This window comes from Sus scrofa, chromosome 8 (assembly GCF_054392235.1).
Source record: "Sus scrofa isolate SSC_HxYL_T2T_F1_AM1 chromosome 8, Sscrofa_HxYL_maternal_Yorkshire_Landrace_v2.0, whole genome shotgun sequence".
NCBI classification, from domain to species: domain Eukaryota; kingdom Metazoa; phylum Chordata; class Mammalia; order Artiodactyla; family Suidae; genus Sus; species Sus scrofa.
This window is the reverse complement of record NC_139390.1, coordinates 75,795,069-75,813,411: the sequence shown is the minus strand read 5'-3', so window position 1 is coordinate 75,813,411 and position 18,343 is coordinate 75,795,069. Positions and strand designations below refer to the sequence as shown.

The following is an 18,343-nucleotide window of genomic DNA, read 5'->3' as shown; positions in this document are numbered from 1 at the left end:
CATCATTCCCATCTATGCCCATGGGGAGTAAAAAAAAAAAAAAAACGTATAAATGTATAGTTTGGACAGTCCCATAGCTTCTTCTTTACTTCCTGTTGCTGTCTAACTGTACTCTAAAATGTAACAGAAATAGTAATCATAGCAGGAAAAGAATTGCTTGGTCATATTTCATCTTTTTTAAAAAAGGTTAAAAGTGCTATAAAATTTAACAAGGACTATTGAAAGGATATGCAGTGATAGTCCCAACTCCCCATGCAGTTGAAAATCCATGTATAACTTTACATTTGGGCCCTCCATATCTGCAGCTTTGTATCCAGGGATTCGACCAACTGCAGATCATATAGTACTGTAGTATTCATTTTAAAAAAATCCCACACACACGTGGGCACAGTTCAAGCTTGTTTTGTTCAAGGTTAGTTGTATAACCTTTTTCATTTAAGTCAGGTCCATATCTTTTTCATTATACTTGCTGACTTTGTTAAGCTATATATTTCATCTTAAAATAAAGAAAATATGAATTATTTTAAACATTTCTAATTGAAATGTGAAAATAGTTATTTTCTGGAAAATATAAGAGGGTCCTTATTTTTAAAAAATTCTAGTTTAGATTCTGATCAAGTGAAAATTAGCATTTTTGTCCACTTTGAAGTTTTAATTGAATATGAGCACACTGAGAATAGATATTGTTATAATCACTGTATTACTTGACCTGTTTTGTATTTAGTTTTATTTGATAGTTAATGTCTACTAAATACCAGGCAATATGATAGGGCCAATTTGTACGATAGAGTATGTATTATTTGAGTCTTCTCTAGCACCGTCATATTACAGATGGAGAAACCATCTGTGGGAAGTTAAGTAATTTTGCCTAAGCTAGGCTAGGATTTCAACCCACTTTTTTAATTCTGAATCCCTGATTCCCTCTCTGTTAATTGAAGATACCCACCTTTTAATTCCATCTTCTTGAAGTATTTATCCATTTCTGCATTATTCTTTTTTTTTTTTTTTTTTTTTTTTTTTTTGTCTTTTTGCCTTTTCTAGGGCTACTTCCCACGGCATATAGAGATTCCCAGGCTAGGGGTCGAATTGGAGCTGTAGCTGCTGGCCTACGCCAGAGCCACAGCAACGAGGGATCCGAGCTGCGTCTGCAACCTACACCCACAGCTCACGGCGACGCCGCCGGATCCTTAACTAACTGAGCAAGGCCAAGGATCGAACCCGCAACCTCATGGTTCCTCCTCAGATTCGTTAACCACTGAGCCATGATGGGAACTCCCTATTCTCTTATTTTTAAAAGTCAGAATCTCTAAGTAATAGTTATTTCATGATGTTTTTTCTCTCTGCATTTTTTATAAATCATCCTTTTCTGTAGCTGAAACATAGATATCTTTTTAAATAAAATCTTTGTTTCATACCTTTGATGTTTATCATTATGTGAAATACATTTAGGGATTTACTGCGTACCTATGGATTACAGAGTCAGGAAGTAACTTTTAGGAGATCGTATCTATGTGATGTCTGTTATCAATCAACTTCAGTTTTTGTTTTTTCTTTTATTCTTTATTACAATGATGTCTTCAGTTTAAACTGTGAAATATACAAAGATAACTAAGAAACATGTCATCACAGGTAACTGAAATTAAAAACCTGGTAGGGTAATTAAAAGTCCTCACTTCTACAATTACCTGTAGAGCTTTTTCAGACCTCATGTGATCTGCCCACCTGTACCACTCCTTACACCTCTCTGGTCTTATTTTAGTACTTTCTTTTGGTCACTTTGCTCCATCTGTGGTGGTTGATCTTGCTATGCCACCTGCTTTGAACGTCAGTCTCCCTTCCACATTCTTTCTACTCTTCTTCCCTTCTACATTTTCATATTCTAAAATTTTAGCTACTTATTTGTCTCTATCAGAAGACTGTGTGCACCACAAAAATGATGCTTGGCATTTTAGTAAACATTTGTTGAACAAATAAATATCCATGTATACAAAGATGATGTACTTTTTTAAAAAATAGAATTACTCTAATATTTGCTTTTCCCTCTCTCAGTAACTAAAGAATATTGTCAGTTGATAGTGATTTAAATAATTGAATAATATACTCCATAAGTTTTGTTTCTAGTTTTTTGTTTTTTTGTTTTTTTTTGTCTCTACAAAAAATGCTGCAATAAACACCTTTATACATATCTCCTTATATTTTGGTGCTTTTATTTTTATTGAGTAAATTTCTTAACTTGGGTCAATATATTTTAAATTTTGATATGTCCAAAGTATTTTCCTACTACCATCAATAAATACATAAGTGTTTGTTTCCTTGAATTTTTTGCCAGCCTTTTTTTTTATTTGTTTTTGTCTTTTTGTTTTTTAGGGCCGTACCTGCAGTATGTGGAAGTTCCCAGGCTAGGATCTAATCCAAGCTACAACTGCTGACCTACACAGCAATGCAGGATCCGAGCATCTGAGACCTACACCACAGCTCATGGCAATGCTGGATCCTTAACCCACTGAGTGAGACCATGGGTACTAGTTGGATTTGTTTCCGTGGTACCAGGTCAGGAACTCCTGCCAGCCTTTCTTAACCTTGATGTTCATGCTTTCAGAGCTTCAGGTTTAAAGCATTTCAGAAGGAACTTCTTTCAAATGTCATTGCATATTTTCCAATAATATTAGAACTCAAAGGTGATAATCTTTTTTTTTTTTTGGCTTTTAGGTCGCACCCTCGGCATATGGAGGTTCCCAGGCTAGGGATCACATTGGAGCTGTCGCCACCAGCCTACACCACAGCCACAGCAGTGTGGGATCTGAGCCTCATCTGAGACCCACACCACAGGTCACAGCAGCACTGGATCCTTAACCTACTGCGCGAGGCCAGGGATCGAACCTCTGTCTTCATGGATGCTAGTTGGGTTCGCTAACCACTGAGCCATGATGGGAACTCCAATAATTCTTAATCATAAATTAATTAGATATAAATTCTTCTGCATGCACTGATACTTGAATGGGGGTGGTGCATAGATAGAATTCTAGGTTAGAGAGGAGACTCTTCTTGGCTCAACTCTAGCCCCTTTCTATTTGAAAAACTATCAGATTGAGATATGATAGTGTTGGTTCACTTTTTTCTTATGATTTACATCTGGAAGAATATAATTTTTTGCCTTTTGAGACACAGTACATTCTCGCTTGACCATTTCCAATTTAATAACATCATTGGAGTTGATCTTGTTTGGTTTAACATGAATGTTCTGCGTAGGTAACTCATTACTTGTAAAAAATGCTCTTTTGGTCAACCTTTCTAATTCAAAAATGTTGATTAATAGGTTTGTAAAAACTGCTGCTGAGGATACTATTCATTATATTTATCAGACTCCCTTATCTTTATGCAGCAGCTATTTGATTTACTGAGCACTTACTGTGTGGAAGAGTCCATGTTCTGGAGCAGTTCATCTGGTCAAACTATGGAATACCCTGGCAGTTACTTGCTTGTTCTCTTAGGTCATTAACAACTAGGTCATGTTTTGGGCTGTTAGAATCTTTAGTGGGCATTAGTGGTCTTTATTTTTATTGTTTCACTGCTTATTATTTCTCTCCTTTGTCTTTGTAAACTTTCATAATCTTTTAGGGAGTTATGGTATATTTTCAAAATATTACTAATAGGTTTTTAAAGCTGGGTTTTTTTCCCACCACCTAAAGCTATTAATATGCCCACCTCACAATCTCAATTTTATATATTCTATTCTCTGATTATCACCTCTTGTGTTTTTAGCTTAACTCCCTCTACAGTTCTACCTCCCACAATCCTGAAAACATTCTGTCTACCAATAAATTGTAGGACCCATTTATCCTACCATCTTTCACTGGCCTTACTCTTTTCTTTCTTCTTACTCTTACCTTTCTTACCTAAAACCTAGTAACTAAAGATGTCTGGGGGGAAAAAAAGCGTTCATATCTTGATGACTAATATTACTTTAAATGTGTGACACTGAGCCCTTTAATGTTGCCCAGTAGTCAGAATATATATTTCCCTAGTTAAATTTATTCTCCCTCTCATCTAGACCATTATTTTTTTCTTCATCCTCTGACTTCTAGTACATCCTCTTCTTCACCCTCAGTTGATTACCTTGCATCCTGCATCAGTGAGGAAACTAAAGCATGAGAAGGAAACTGCCAAAGACTTCCCTCAGCCTGTCTTCCACCCACCAACCCCTGTACCCATATACCTCATACCAGTTGCTAGATAAACTTGTTATTACTAGATCCTGTTTGTTGTCTGCTATCTCTTACTCAGAAACATTGTGCCATCAATTCTCTTTTCTTCTTTTATCATTTTCCCTCCTCTCCTGGATCATCTTCATCATCATATAAGCTTGTTTAATCAGTCTTGAAGAACATTTTGATTTCTTTTATCTCCCCAGTTTTCAGCTATAAGCCCATTTCTTCACTCTCATTTGCAGCAAAACTCCTTGTCTGTTTTGTCTATATCCAATTCTTTTTCTTCCCCTTGGAATCTACTCCTGCCAAGCTCTCAATTCCACATTTTCACCAAAACTATGTTTCATAGTCTCAGTGACTCTTATGTAGCTAAATCCATTGATTACTTCTCTCCCCCATCACAATAAGCCTGATAGCACCTTATATTCCTCTTCACTTGGCCTCCATTACACTACACACCCTTGGTTTTTCTCCATCTTTCTGGATGTTTCTTCTCTGTCTCTCTTTCCTCCACCCCTCTTGGTTGGGAAGCCATTTAGCTTATTACATGATTGTCTTTATTCATTGGTCATCTCATCCTGCTTCTTAACTTTGAATATATACCAGCTGATCCCAAATTTGTATCATCTCTTACCTGTATTTCCACAATAGTCATTTAACTAGTCTTCCTGATTCCATTATTGCGCTGCAGTTTATTCTCCATTTAACACTTAGAATGATCCTCATACATCACTTAGATCACATTACTCTTTTGCTCAAAACCCTACAATGCCATTTCCCTCAGAGTAAAAGATACACTTCTTTAAAATGCCCTGCGGGACCTTAGGTGATCAGGCCCCCTGATATGCTCTCTGAAAGTCACGTTCTGCTATTCTGTTCTCAGCCACACTGGTTAGACTTAAACATTCCAGACCTACATGAACATACTTAACAAGCTTATGTATGGCTGTTCTCTTTGCCTGAATACTTCAAAACTTAGAGAAGTTTACTTAAACTTCACCTTCATGTTCCCTTACATATCCCCACGTCACACTTCTCTTCTCTTCCTTCACTCCAGTATTCGTTTTATATTGTACTTAACACCTTTTCAAAAATGAAAAGGTGGGCCATTTACCATTGCCCACTCCCAGCCAGCAACTAAAGGTAAGCTTTGTGGGCTTCATGAGGGCAGGGATGTTTTGCCTGCTGGTGAGTCCTAAGAGACTAGAGCCATGTTTAGTACATAGCAAGTTATCAATAGATTTTTTTACTGGATCCTGTCCCATGCTTCCCTTTTATTTATTTATTTTTTTGTACTCCTTAATTTCTTCTTTTGTTATTGTTACCATTACTAATTATTCAGAAATGAAATCCCAATGCCATTTTCAGATTCTCACTTATCTTTGCTCCCCTATTCTCTATATCCATTAAATAAGATAATGTAGTCAGTGAACTTCCCCCAGTGCCTGGCACATATTAAACCCACCATATTAGTGGTATCAGTATCATCACCATCACCTTTACTTGAGCTTTGGTGGTCTGTGTATGAGCCTTCTGTTCCATCCTCTCCTGAGTTGTCACTTCTCACCTGAAATATCGCAGTAGGCTTCTTAATGGTCTCTCTATAAATACCTTTGCTTCTGTCATCTTTTGCCTTCAGTCTCATCTTTCTTTGTTCCAGTGTAACTTTCCCATTTTCCATAATTTCTAATACGCAGGTGAGATTGCCTTCTTCCATCCTCAAAGTCCTTCATCTCTCTTCATTATCTGCATGGGACATTTCAAGTATTAGCTCCTCCTGTTTTCTCCAGGCTCATCCCTCACTGTAGTTTTTACTCCTCACACATCTCATTCACCAGATTTGCATAGTGTTTCTTTAGTTTGGACTGCCTCTCCCTAAATCCTTAAAATTCTCATATGGAAAAGCTTAACCCTCAAATGTCTATTTGTTTACTGTATCTGCAGTTAGAAATCACCACTTGAGCTACTGCCCTTTCCTTTTCCACAAGGAAGTTATTTATTCTACAGTTTCACTCTTTTCTTCAGACCCTCTACCCTCCCCCACATCTGCTCACAAACAATAGCAGTTCCCCAGTAAGTGAAAATGAGGTCTAGGCTTGTACCTTGTGAGAGCATAGAGGCTATAGGCTAAATCTCTACCCCTGTGCTCCTTTATCTCCAGACTTACTTGAATCTCATGCTTTGGTTAATCTGTTTTCACTTTTTCTCTTTTGGATCTTTTGCCAAATTTTTACATCCTCTCCATACTCCTTTATCTTCAGTGCCTGTGTTTAAAGAACTCCCTCCCTCTTTCTACAACTTAAACTAGTTAACTATCCAGATGAAACTTTACCTCAAATTTAGTATTTGTTTCCTTATCCAAATATTTTGAGGGAATAATCTATAATCTATGTCTTATTGACCCTGGGTTGTTTTGTTTTGTTTGTTTGTTGTTTTTGTTTTTGTTTGTTGGCTGCACCCCCCCACCCCCACCCCCGGCATGTAGAAGTTCATGGGCCAGAGAGCCAGGGATTGAACCTGTGCCATGGCTGCAGCAGCACCAAGGTCTTTAACCCACTATACCACAAGGGAACTTCCATTGTTGACTCCGCCTTTATTTCTTTTCATTCTCAGCCCAGAATCATTTGCTTACTCCTCCAATATTCCATTGAGCTAACAATGGCATCTAACTGCTGAATCCGGAATAAGATTAGACCTCTCATACTTGTATCTTTACTGATATTTTGTGATACTTAACCAATACTGAATTCCCTTCCTTCATGAAACTTCTCCCATTGAAGCTGCTTTCTCCTGATTATCTTCCTTTGCCTGATATATGCCTTTCTAAAGTCTCATTTTTCTTCCTTTTATTATCAGATATTCCCTCCCCTCCACCTTCCCCCTTTCTCTTTGTATGTACACACACACATACATATATTAGCTTTTTCCCTTTGGTGATTTCATTTAATTCATTAGTTTCAGCTACCACGTGGAAACTAATAATGCCTCTTTAAGTCTGTATCTCTTTTTTCAAATTCTGCTTAGTTTTATAGAGCTCCATACCTTGTAGGTCCTTTTGCAGCCATAGTCTTTCTCTCCTCTAGAAACAAATAATTCTGCTAGAACTTCTGAATTTGTGCCCCACTTTTTACCAAGTCTAAAGGGTTAGTAAAATCTATGACATTACCAAATTACCAGCCTCACAACTTCAAAATTTGGAAACAAGAGTAAATACCTAGCCCTTAGGGCCAACTGAGAGTCTGATAATTCAGACTCTGGCCGGGGGGCCAGCCTCTACAGACTGAGCTTTCTAAGCCCTGAGGCCCATGCATACCTCAGGATCCAGCCACACCCACACACATAGACCGTTCCCAGCCCATCACGCACACCCACACCTAAGGCCAAATGGGCTTGGAAGAAAGCCTTCTTTCAGATTTTTCTATTTTTTATTTAAAAAAGTTACACCCAACCTTGAATACCAGTCACAATACTTCCTACCACTGGACAAATTTTAAACATCAGGCAAAATGAACAACTCAGCTGAGCCAAAAGTCTTAAACCTCACCTATTAGTTTTATCCCCCTGTGTTTCTCACAGCTCTTCTGGCCATACAGACATGATATAGATAAAATACTATCTATTTTTATCTATTAGTTTTATTATTCCTCATTCCGAATTGGAGAGGCTTAGTATATATCTGTAGCCACAGTTGCTTTGAAAATGTTTTTCTGGCACACCCTTTGCCCCCACTTCCACTCCGTCATTCCATTTTACACTTACCTGTTTATTTCGTCTGAGGCAGTGCTAGACAGGACAACATCAGAACTCTCTCACTGGGGCTCAGGCAGAGGTGTAGAAAGTATGATTCCTGAGGACAAGCAGCTAGCTACCTTAAGGCGGGGCTGAATGAGCTGAGTCACACATGGTCAGTGCCTTCTTTCAAACTCACCAATCGGGTAGTACTCCTCCTCCCTGGAAGTGAACTAGGGTGTGAAGGTCACCAATTACTGTTTTTTTCCCCAGTCCTTTGGAAAGGTCGAAAGCTCCTTCTTTACTGGTCTTCAGAGGAACCTTGTGTACTTTGGGAAAACTAGCAAAAATTTCTAGAGGGTAGGTGCCATGCAGACAGTTTATGTAACCTCATTTTCCACTGGTGTTCTTTCCTAAAATCCGTCTGTCTGACAAAATATCAGTGTTCTAAGGATTCTCCTTAATTACTTCCTTTTTTAGAAACTAAAGTCTTATCTCTTATCCAAGAGAATGTAATTATTGTACCTTGCCCCATGGTGTAAAAATTTTCAGTGTGGGCAAAACCTTTCAGGTACCCAACAGAGATTTCAGAAGGCAGGAGGGCTGTCTAGTAAAAGAGACTTAAAGAATGAAGTTTAGCACTTTTTTTTTTTTTTTTCCTCCAAGAAAAATAAGCCAGGAGTTCCTGTGTGGCTCAGCGGTAACTAAAAACCCAACTAGTATCCATGAGGATGTGAGTTAGATCCCTGGCCTCGCTCAGTGGGTTAAGGATCCACTGTTGCTGCGAGCTGTGGTATAGGTCACAGATGTGGCTGGGAACTTCCATATACTGCCTTAAAAAAAGAGAGAGAGAGAGCAAGATTATTGAACTTTTAAACTTACTCTTAGCTTTTTTTTAGTGTGAAAGTAATAGGTACCCAGTTTAACAAATGGAAACAATGAACAGTTATATAAAATCAAATTGAAAGACAACATCTCCTGCTACCTCTCCTTGAGGCCTGTGCTCTAGAGGTAATCACTAGTACGCCTTTAATTTGTATCCTGTTACCCTTTTGAAAACATTTTCATGAATAGAGCCACAGAAAGAGTTCTCTCTCTCTATATATATATGTGAGAGCACTGGTCTGCAATTTGCCATTCTTTCCTAACAAATGTAAAGTATGAGCATTTTCCTAGGTATATATTTATAACTTCTAATGGCTCCCTAGTATTCTGTGAATTTATAGTTTTTAATTTATCTCCCTCCCCACAACCCCCCATGCATTTTTCTTGTTTCCATTTACTACCATTGTTATTAATCTTGCAGTGGAAAGTATTGGACCTATATTTTTATACTAGAGATAGTCATTTTAGGATAAATTCTTAGCATAAGCAGTTTGTAATTTTCACAAGAGGCTTTCTAATTACCTTTTCTAAAATGTCAATATTTATACCAATGGCAATGTAAGAAGGAATTCATTTTCCCAAACTTTTGCTATCTATATGTTTTTTAATTTTCCAAAATGAATGAGCAAAACATGGTAGCTAATTGTTTCAATTTATATTTCTTTTGTGATTATGAAGTTACACATCTTTATCATTCATCCATTTGCAAATTAGATTGCCTTATCGTTAATTAATCTTGCCATTTAAAAATATTATTTTTTCTTTACAGTGATTTGAATGTGATCTTTGATCAAACAATGGAGTGAACTAAGATGACTTAGAATTTTATGACATCCCACTACCCTTATAATAAAATGACATTATGTGACAACATTTTTTCCAAGGTAAATTCCAGTGTTATAATTCTGTTTTATTGATTCTTGACAGTTGAGGGAAGAAAGCCGGAGGCTGGCTTTGGCTGCCAAAAGAGAAAAGAGAAAGGAGAAGAGAAGAAAGAAAAAGGAAGAACAAAGAAGAAAACTAGAAGAAATCGAAGCCAAAAATAAAGAAAACTTTGAACTCCAAGCTGCTCAAGAAAAAGAAAAGCATAAAGTTGAAGGTATTTTTCTCTAAACCATCTAATTAATTTCATGTAATATATTCTGTTCAAAGCTTTATTTCCTTAAATATCAGTAACTTAAGGTAAAAATAGATCTCTTAAGTTATTAAGCTGTTTTCATTTACTGAATTCTTCCCCACTTTTTATTAAAAAGACTTTCAAACCTACAGACAAGTTGTTTAGAACTTAAGTAGAGGGGAGAATAGATCAATAATAGCCATCTCATTACTTGTGAATACTAGAATGACCAGTGACTTTATGCATAATACTAGTAGTAAAATAACTTCTGCATTTTTTTCATTGCGTGCTTAAAGCTAAATATAGTCTAAGAACACTAGAACTTGCTAATTCAGTATTGCTACTTCTACAGATGAGCCTGAAGTCTTGACAGAGCCTCCAAGTGCCACAACCACTACTACCATAGGTATATCTGCAACGTGGACAACTTTGGCAGGTTCCCATGGTAAAAGAAATAATACCATAACTACAACCAGTTCAAAGAGGAAGAACAGGAAAAATAAAATTACTCCAGAAAATGTTCAAATTATATTTGATGATCCACTACCAATCTCATACAGTCAACCAGAGAAGGTGAACGGAGAGTCTAAGAGCAGCAGTACCAGCGAGAGTGGGGACAGTGATAACATGAGAATTTCCAGCTGCAGTGATGAAAGTAGTAATAGCAACAGTAGCCGAAAGAGTGACAATCATTCACCTGCTGTGGTCACTACCACTGTGACCAGTAAGAAGCAGCCATCAGTTCTGGTTACATTTCCAAAGGAGGAGAGAAAATCTGTTTCTGGCAAGGCTTCAATAAAGTTAGTTCCAATTTTCATTTCTACTATTTATAGTATCATTATGAAACATTGTGTTGCTGAGTTTTTTTAGTAAAGCAGGCAAAATAACAATTGACAAAATATGGATTTGTCTTTGTTCTAAAAAAGGCACAATTTCATTTGAATTAAAGAATTGCTATGTAATTTCTTCATTTTTGGTTGTTAAATTTAGCCCATGAAAAATACTGATTATGGTTTCTCGCGAATTATTATTTTATTTCAGTTCTCGTAAATTTGACCTCTAGGTAATATCTTCTTAGGGAGTTCCCATTGTGGCTCAGCAGTAATGAACCTGACTAATATCCGTGAACATGTGGGTTCGATGCCTGGCCTTACTCAGTGGGTTAAGGATCCAGCGTTGCCTTGAGCTGCGGTGTAGGTTGCAGATGAGGCTCATATCTGGCATTGCTGTGGTTGTGGTGTAGGCCAGCAGCTACAGCTCCGATTCACCTCCTAGCCTGGGAACTCCCACATGCCACGGGTGTGGCCCTAAAAAGTATTAAATTAATTTAGATTTTTAAAAAAAACTTATTAAAAATTGGCCCTTCATAATATGCTAAGTATTGACAAGTGAAAAATAAGTTTCTTATTTCTTCATCATATTTATTCTAAAAGAAAGAATTAAAATCATGTTATATATTGTCTTTATCATTTAAAGTTTCTCTGTTTGTTCTGTTCTTAATGTATGTTTTTCCTCCCTGTTAAAGATTGTCAGAGACTATCAGTGAAGTGTCCAGCAATTCTCTCTCCACTTGTACAAAATCTGGTCCATCTCCCCTTTCCTCTCCAAATGGGAAATTAACAGTAGCAAGTCCTAAGCGTGGACAAAAGAGGGAAGAAGGCTGGAAAGAAGTTGTAAGAAGGTGACTGATTGTTTTTCTTATCCTTTTTATGTGCTCTATTTCACAGTGAAGTATAGTTCACCTTATAGTTAAATTCTCCTAACTGTCCCCAAGGTTGCAAACAAACGTGGCCCAAGGCTGAGTCTAGCCAACAGAGACAACCTATACTGTTTTTTTTTAAGATGTAAAAAAAGGCATACACTGGAGTTCCCGTCTTGGCTCAGTGGTTAACAAATCCGACTAGGAACCATGAGGTTGCGGGTTCGATCCCTGGCCTTGCTCAGTGGGTTAAGGATCTGGCGTTGCCGTGAGCTGTGGTGTGGGTCGTAGACATGACTCGGATCCCACATTGCTGTAGGCTCTGGTGTAGGCCAGCGGCTACAACTCCAATTCGACCCTAACCTGGAAACCTCCATATGCCTTGGGAGCGGCTCAAGAAAAGGCAAAAAGACAAAAAAAAAAAAAAAAAAAAAAAAGTATACACTAATACTTTTAAAATTGGGCGATCTTACATAAAAGTTAGATGATTGTGGTATCTGCTTGACCCCCATAGATACTGGTATTTGGAAGTGAACTAACTTAACATGATAGATTACGTTTTGTTCAATTTTGTAATCTCAGAGCCTAGGATGTAGTGTCTACTACATGCTTGTAAATATTTGGAGAATGAGTAAGTATTGGTTTTTAACTAGTCTTGTGTTAAATCATAGGATGCCTTTATTTCATAGGTTTTAGGACTAAAATATTTTACTATATTTTGCTTGGAATTTTTAAAATAATATTTGTCAAAAAGTAAAATAGTGTCCTAGAAACTAAAAGATGGTAAGATACCAAAAACCTAGAAAGGAAGTGATCCATCCTTTATAAATCTTCGCTAACCTGTTTTAAAGAATCCTCCATCAAAAAAGTGAAACTTGTGATTGTTCGAAACGAGAGAAGTAATGAACCAAGCTTATTACTGTTAATCTCAAGATGTACTATACATTTGTTTTTCATGTTTAGGGCCAACACTTCCCCTCAGTCCCCATCTCTATCTTCATACCTGTCTCTGTCTCTGTCTCATACACATACTCTATTGAACTAATCTAAGTCATAACATCAGCATACCCTCTATACAAAAGTAAGATAATTCAGTTTTTCTGCAAGAATTTTATATTGTGGTATGCAAACGAATTCCTAACAAATTTTAATTAATAATCACTGATGATTCTTAATGCCTTTTAGGGAAAGGTATCTTAGATATTAACTAAAGAGACGGGAATCATACTTTGCCCTTTAAAAATATACCATTTTAATTTAATATTTAATCCATTCAAAATAAATAATTTACTTGTTCATTGAAGCATATTTAGTTCATTCCTTTTGAGAGTTATACTGAAAATTTCTTTTAGAATTATCTTTTAGAATTATTCTTTAATTTAGAGTTGTCAGAAATTTTTTATCTACCCTTTCTGAATCTGAATGTTTAAAAAATTACAGTTTTGCAAAGTGTTAGATGGGTTTTGCTTTTCTGGAGTTCCAACAAGCTTTTCTCTTTCCTCACAAGACTAACATCCTTAGAGTTTCCATATTTGTGGATAATCATTTTATGTTCCAGAAGAATGCAAGGAAATAATGAACTTTTAATATAATCCTTTCAGTTGCATATTAGAGAATATAAGCAAGAATGTGAATCAAACATGCAAAGGTGCCCATAAGAAGCCTTTTTTTACTTTCTTGGACTAGATTAGATGCCTCAACAAATGTGTCTTTAGAGCACTCATGGCATCATGTAGTTCTCTTACTTGGTGTCCACATAATCAGCGTATATGGGCATGAACCCATGGCTATCTTCTTTGCCATTAATGTATTAATGTTTGCATCAACACAGTCTATATCTCCATGTATGTGCTTTACAGATATTAATGAAGCATAAAAGTCAAAAAAATAATGTTTGGTAATGAGATGAAAAACTGTGGTAAAGTACTCACTCTCTTTCTATGGCTCTTAGTTGCCCATTATCACTTAGCATGAGAATTGGTAGAAGAGGCTTATTCAGTGATAATCTATTCTGTATCTATAGAAACATATTTTAGTGATAACTCTCTTATTTTAATTACAACCATTGGTACTACTGATTTACCTTTATTTATCTTTGCAACTGTTAAACAGGTCAAAGAAAGTATCTGTTCCATCAACGGTGATATCCAGAGTGATTGGAAGAGGAGGCTGTAATATTAATGCTATTCGGGAATTCACTGGTGCACACATAGATATCGATAAGCAGAAAGACAAGACAGGAGACCGGATAATAACTATAAGGCAAAATTTTGTCTTTTATGTTGTTCTTCCTTTGTATTTTATTGCAACTAGAGCTTAATTATATATAAGCATTGAGTTGTCAATGGAACTTTTTTTTAAGAGTGTACTTTTTTAAAATGGGAAATTGATTAGTGTTTGAGAAGATAACCTTTACAATTTTTTTTTCTTTTTTCTTTTCTTTTTTTTTTTTTTTTTTGGTCTTTTTAGGGCTGCACCTTTGGCACATGGAAGTTCCCAGTCTAAGGATCAAATCAGAGCTGCTGCAGCTGCTGGCCTACACCACAGCCACAGCAATATGGGATCCGAGCCGTGTCTGCAACATATACCTCAGGTCATGGCAACACTGGATCTTTTACCAACTGAGCAATGCCAGGGATTGAACCTGCATCCTTGTTGGGGTTCGTGACCACTGAGCCATGATGGGAACTCCTACTACAATTTTTTTTTTCCTAATTCACAAGCTCTTGTGAAATATTTCAAAGGGTCGGAAGGAATTTTTCTTTTTTGTGTGTGTAGCAAAGGTTTGAATAATGTTTTCCTTATATAAAGTTTCATTTGGCATTCTTAAATTTTATTCTGAGACTTCCTAAGAAGGAATGGGTTTTTAACACATTTGAATCTGTAGTTTTCCATCTTTTTCTTAAATCAGCCTACAAGGTTTATTGTTCTGAGATAGTGTCCTTAGAATATGAGCTTAGTAATAGATTTAAATATTTGTTTTGAATTAAATATTTGAATATGTCTATGCCTGAATACCCTTAAGATAAAAGATGATATTCTAAGAAATCAAAAATTTGGTCATGAGAGGCAGGTGCCTTTCATGGTCATAGGTGGCCATAGGTGATAGTTACATATCCTACCTCAAGAGGAATGAGGCAGTTAACTAGCTGTTTCATACTTACCCTCCTCTCCTATCTTGTTTATCCTTCTCATGGGATGGGTGTAGTCACAACCTGCCTTAGATAGAGAAGAGGGGAAGCTAGTACCCTTTATGAGTAATTTCCCATTCAGGTATCCATAAGGCTTTCCTTTCAAATATTTTCCTAAACATCCAAGACTAAGGGTTTAACCTTATAGCCACTGTTCACATCATAAGAATTCCTCTCTCACTTTGAGACATCTGTCCAGAGGAGTTATAATAATCACTCTACTAATAGAGAAACCACTAATAAGTATGTTATAAATGTGGTCATTTTAGGAACCAGCATTTCAAATACTATTTTCTTACTCAGTGGTATTATTTTCTTACTCATTATATACTGCTTTTCATCTTGATCAACTGTTTATCCTTATTGTAACAATATGAATTACATAGGATTTTAAGTACAGTGATTTTTCTATCTATAATGTATTTCATAGTAGGATAATGATTGCTTAGTCTGAAGAAACAACAGTAAAATTAACTTTTGGAAAATAGATCATATACTTTTCCTTTGAAAAATATAGTGGTGTGTCAGGACAGTTTATTGCTTTGTTTGCAAATTACCTCAAGAATGGTCTGGGAGTTCCCATTGTGGCACAGCGGAAACAAATCCATGAGCCTACAGGTTTGATCCCTGGCCTTGCTCAGTGGGTTAAGGATCTGGCTTGTCGTGAGCTGTGGTGTAGGTCTCAGACACGACTCGGATCCTGTGTTGCTGTGGCTGTGGTCAACAGCTGCAGTCCTGATTCAACCCCTAGCCTAGGAATCTCCATATGCCGTGAGTGCAGCCCTAAAAATCAAAAGAATAAAGAATAATCTGAAAATTGCTGCTTCACATGTGCATACACAAATGAATTTAGGCTTTACATATTAGAAGGGGAAAATTAGACCTAATTTTTTTGTGAACTTTATAGGGGTGGCACTGAATCGACAAGACAAGCAACTCAGTTGATCAATGCTCTGATCAAGGATCCAGACAAAGAAATTGATGAACTTATTCCAAAGAATCGTTTGAAAAGCTCCTCGGCCAATTCCAAAATAGGGTCATCAGCACCTGCCACCACTGCTGCTAACAGCTCCTTAATGGGAATTAAAATGACGACTGTAGCTCTATCATCAACATCTCAAACTGCCACAGCACTCACTGTGCCTGCAATTTCTTCTGCATCTACTCACAAAACCATTAAGAACCCAGTGAATAACGTGAGGCCTGGTTTTCCAGTTTCTCTTCCATTAGCATATCCTCCTCCACAGTTTGCACATGCTTTGCTTGCTGCTCAGACTTTCCAGCAGATCCGTCCACCAAGGTTGCCCATGACCCACTTTGGAGGTACTTTTCCACCAGCTCAATCCACTTGGGGTCCTTTTCCTGTCAGGCCTTTGAGCCCTGCCAGAGCTACTAACTCGCCTAAGCCTCACATGGTGCCTCGCCATAGCAATCAGAATAGCAGCGGTTCTCAGGTGAATTCAGCAGGTTCTTTAACTTCAAGTCCAACAACTACAACCAGTTCATCAGCTTCAACGGTGCCTGGTACATCTACGAATGGCAGTCCAAGTTCACCTTCCGTCAGAAGGCAGCTTTTTGTCACAGTTGTGAAGACATCCAATGCCACCACAACAACAGTCACAACCACAGCAAGCAACAACAGCACCGCACCCACAAATGCCACATATCCTATGCCTACTGCCAAAGAACACTACCCAGTATCATCCCCATCTTCCCCATCACCACCAGCCCAGCCAGGAGGGGTTTCTAGAAATAGCCCTTTGGATTGTGGAACAGCATCTCCAAATAAAGGGGCAGCTTCCTCTGAACAGGAAGCAAGTAGTCCACCAGTAGTAGAAGCAACAAACACTAGACCTCCAAACAGCAGCAGTTCTTCTGGGAGTTCAGCAGTTCATTCTACTCAGCAACAGCCTCCGGGATCTGTTTCTCAGGAGCCAAGACCACCTCTTCAGCAGTCTCAGGTTCCTCCCCCGGAAGTGAGAATGACTGTTCCTCCTTTAGCAACAACAAGTTCTGCTCCAGTGGCGGTGCCTTCTACTGCCCCAGTGACTTACCCCATGCCTCAGACACAAATGGGATGCTCCCAGCCTGCTCCTAAAATGGAACCCCCTGCTATTAGACCACCCTCTCATGGCACAGCTGTCCCTCACAAGAAGCCAGCTCCAGTGCAGAATTCATCTGTTGCAGTCCTCAGTGTCAATCACATTAAAAGACCTCACAGTGTTCCCTCTTCTGTCCAGCTACCTTCGACCTTAAGTACACAAAGTGCTTGTCAAAATTCAGTACATCCAGCAAATAAGCCTGTTGCTCCCAATTTCAGTGCCCCTTTACCATTTGGGCCCTTTAGCACATTGTTTGAAAATAGCCCTACTTCTGCTCATGCCTTCTGGGGAGGATCTGTTGTTTCATCTCAGTCAACACCAGAATCTATGCTATCAGGAAAATCTTCATATTTGCCAAATTCAGATCCTTTGCATCAGTCTGATACTTCCAAAGCTCCAGGTTTTAGACCACCATTACAGAGACCTGCTCCAAGTCCCTCAGGTAAGTTTGTATTTTTTAACCTTTTTGTGGCTGCTCGTTTACACAGGTGATGTGAAAACTCTTGGTTATTTTCTAAAATATTTACTCTGTGACTAGGCCAGATAGACAGTGATTATTGTACTGAATTCAAACATTATTGTGAATATTGAGTGTGTTTAGTATGACATTTTTTAAATCTTAATAGAAGCTACGATGGATTTTATCTCTAAAAAATCTCTTATGTTATAATTCAGTAGGGTAATGCCATCAAGTTTGCTTTTATTCCAAATAAAAAAATAATAAGCAAAGATTTAAAAAATCTTGCACTTCTGATTGTCTTTTTGTTTTAAGAATAATGAGAAAAAATACAGATATGCAGTTTTTAATAGAATAGGCATGAATCGTATATGCTCTTTAAATTTAAATTAAATAAAATTAAAAATTCATCTTAGTCAAGCTGGCCATTTCCCCTCCTGTTTTATTGAGATATAATTGATATGTATCACTGTATGAGTTTAAGGTGTAGAGCATAATGGTTTGACTTTTATATATTACATGTATCACAATATGCTATATATATTGTGAGATGATTACAGTAGTAACTTTAGTTAGCATCCATCATCTCATGTAGATAATTTTTTTTTTTAAATAAGAAAGAGGAGTTCCTGCTGTGGCACAGTGGGATCGGTGGCATCTTGGCGATGCTGGGACACAGGTTCAATCCCCAGCCAGGCACAGCGGGGTTAAAGGATCTGGCATTGCCATAGCAGTAGTCTAGGTCGCAACTGTGATTTGGATCTGATCCCTGGCCCAGGAACTCCATATGCCCCAGGGCAGCCAAAAAGAAAAAAAGGAAAAGAGGAGTTCCTGCTGTGGTGCAAAGAGATCCACAGCATCCCTTTAGTGCCATGATGTAGGTTTGATTCCTGGCCCGAAACGCCATATGCTGTGGGACAGCCAAAAGAGGGAAAAAAAGAAGAAAAGCATTTTT

The 18,343-nt window shown here is 37.6% G+C and overlaps 1 protein-coding gene across 24 annotated transcripts in view; it reads left to right on the top strand.

Moving 5' to 3' along the window:
• Positions 1-18,343, top strand: part of ANKRD17 (ankyrin repeat domain 17) — a 170,810-nt gene that overhangs the window by 134,496 nt on the left and 17,971 nt on the right. For all 24 annotated transcript variants that reach the window (NM_001201383.2, XM_021100390.2, XM_021100382.2 and 21 more), the window contains 5 exon segments: positions 9,750-9,921; positions 10,292-10,739; positions 11,465-11,620; positions 13,751-13,900; positions 15,737-17,373. In NM_001201383.2, coding sequence (NP_001188312.1) covers positions 9,750-9,921; positions 10,292-10,739; positions 11,465-11,620; positions 13,751-13,900; positions 15,737-17,373 — 2,563 coding nt within the window.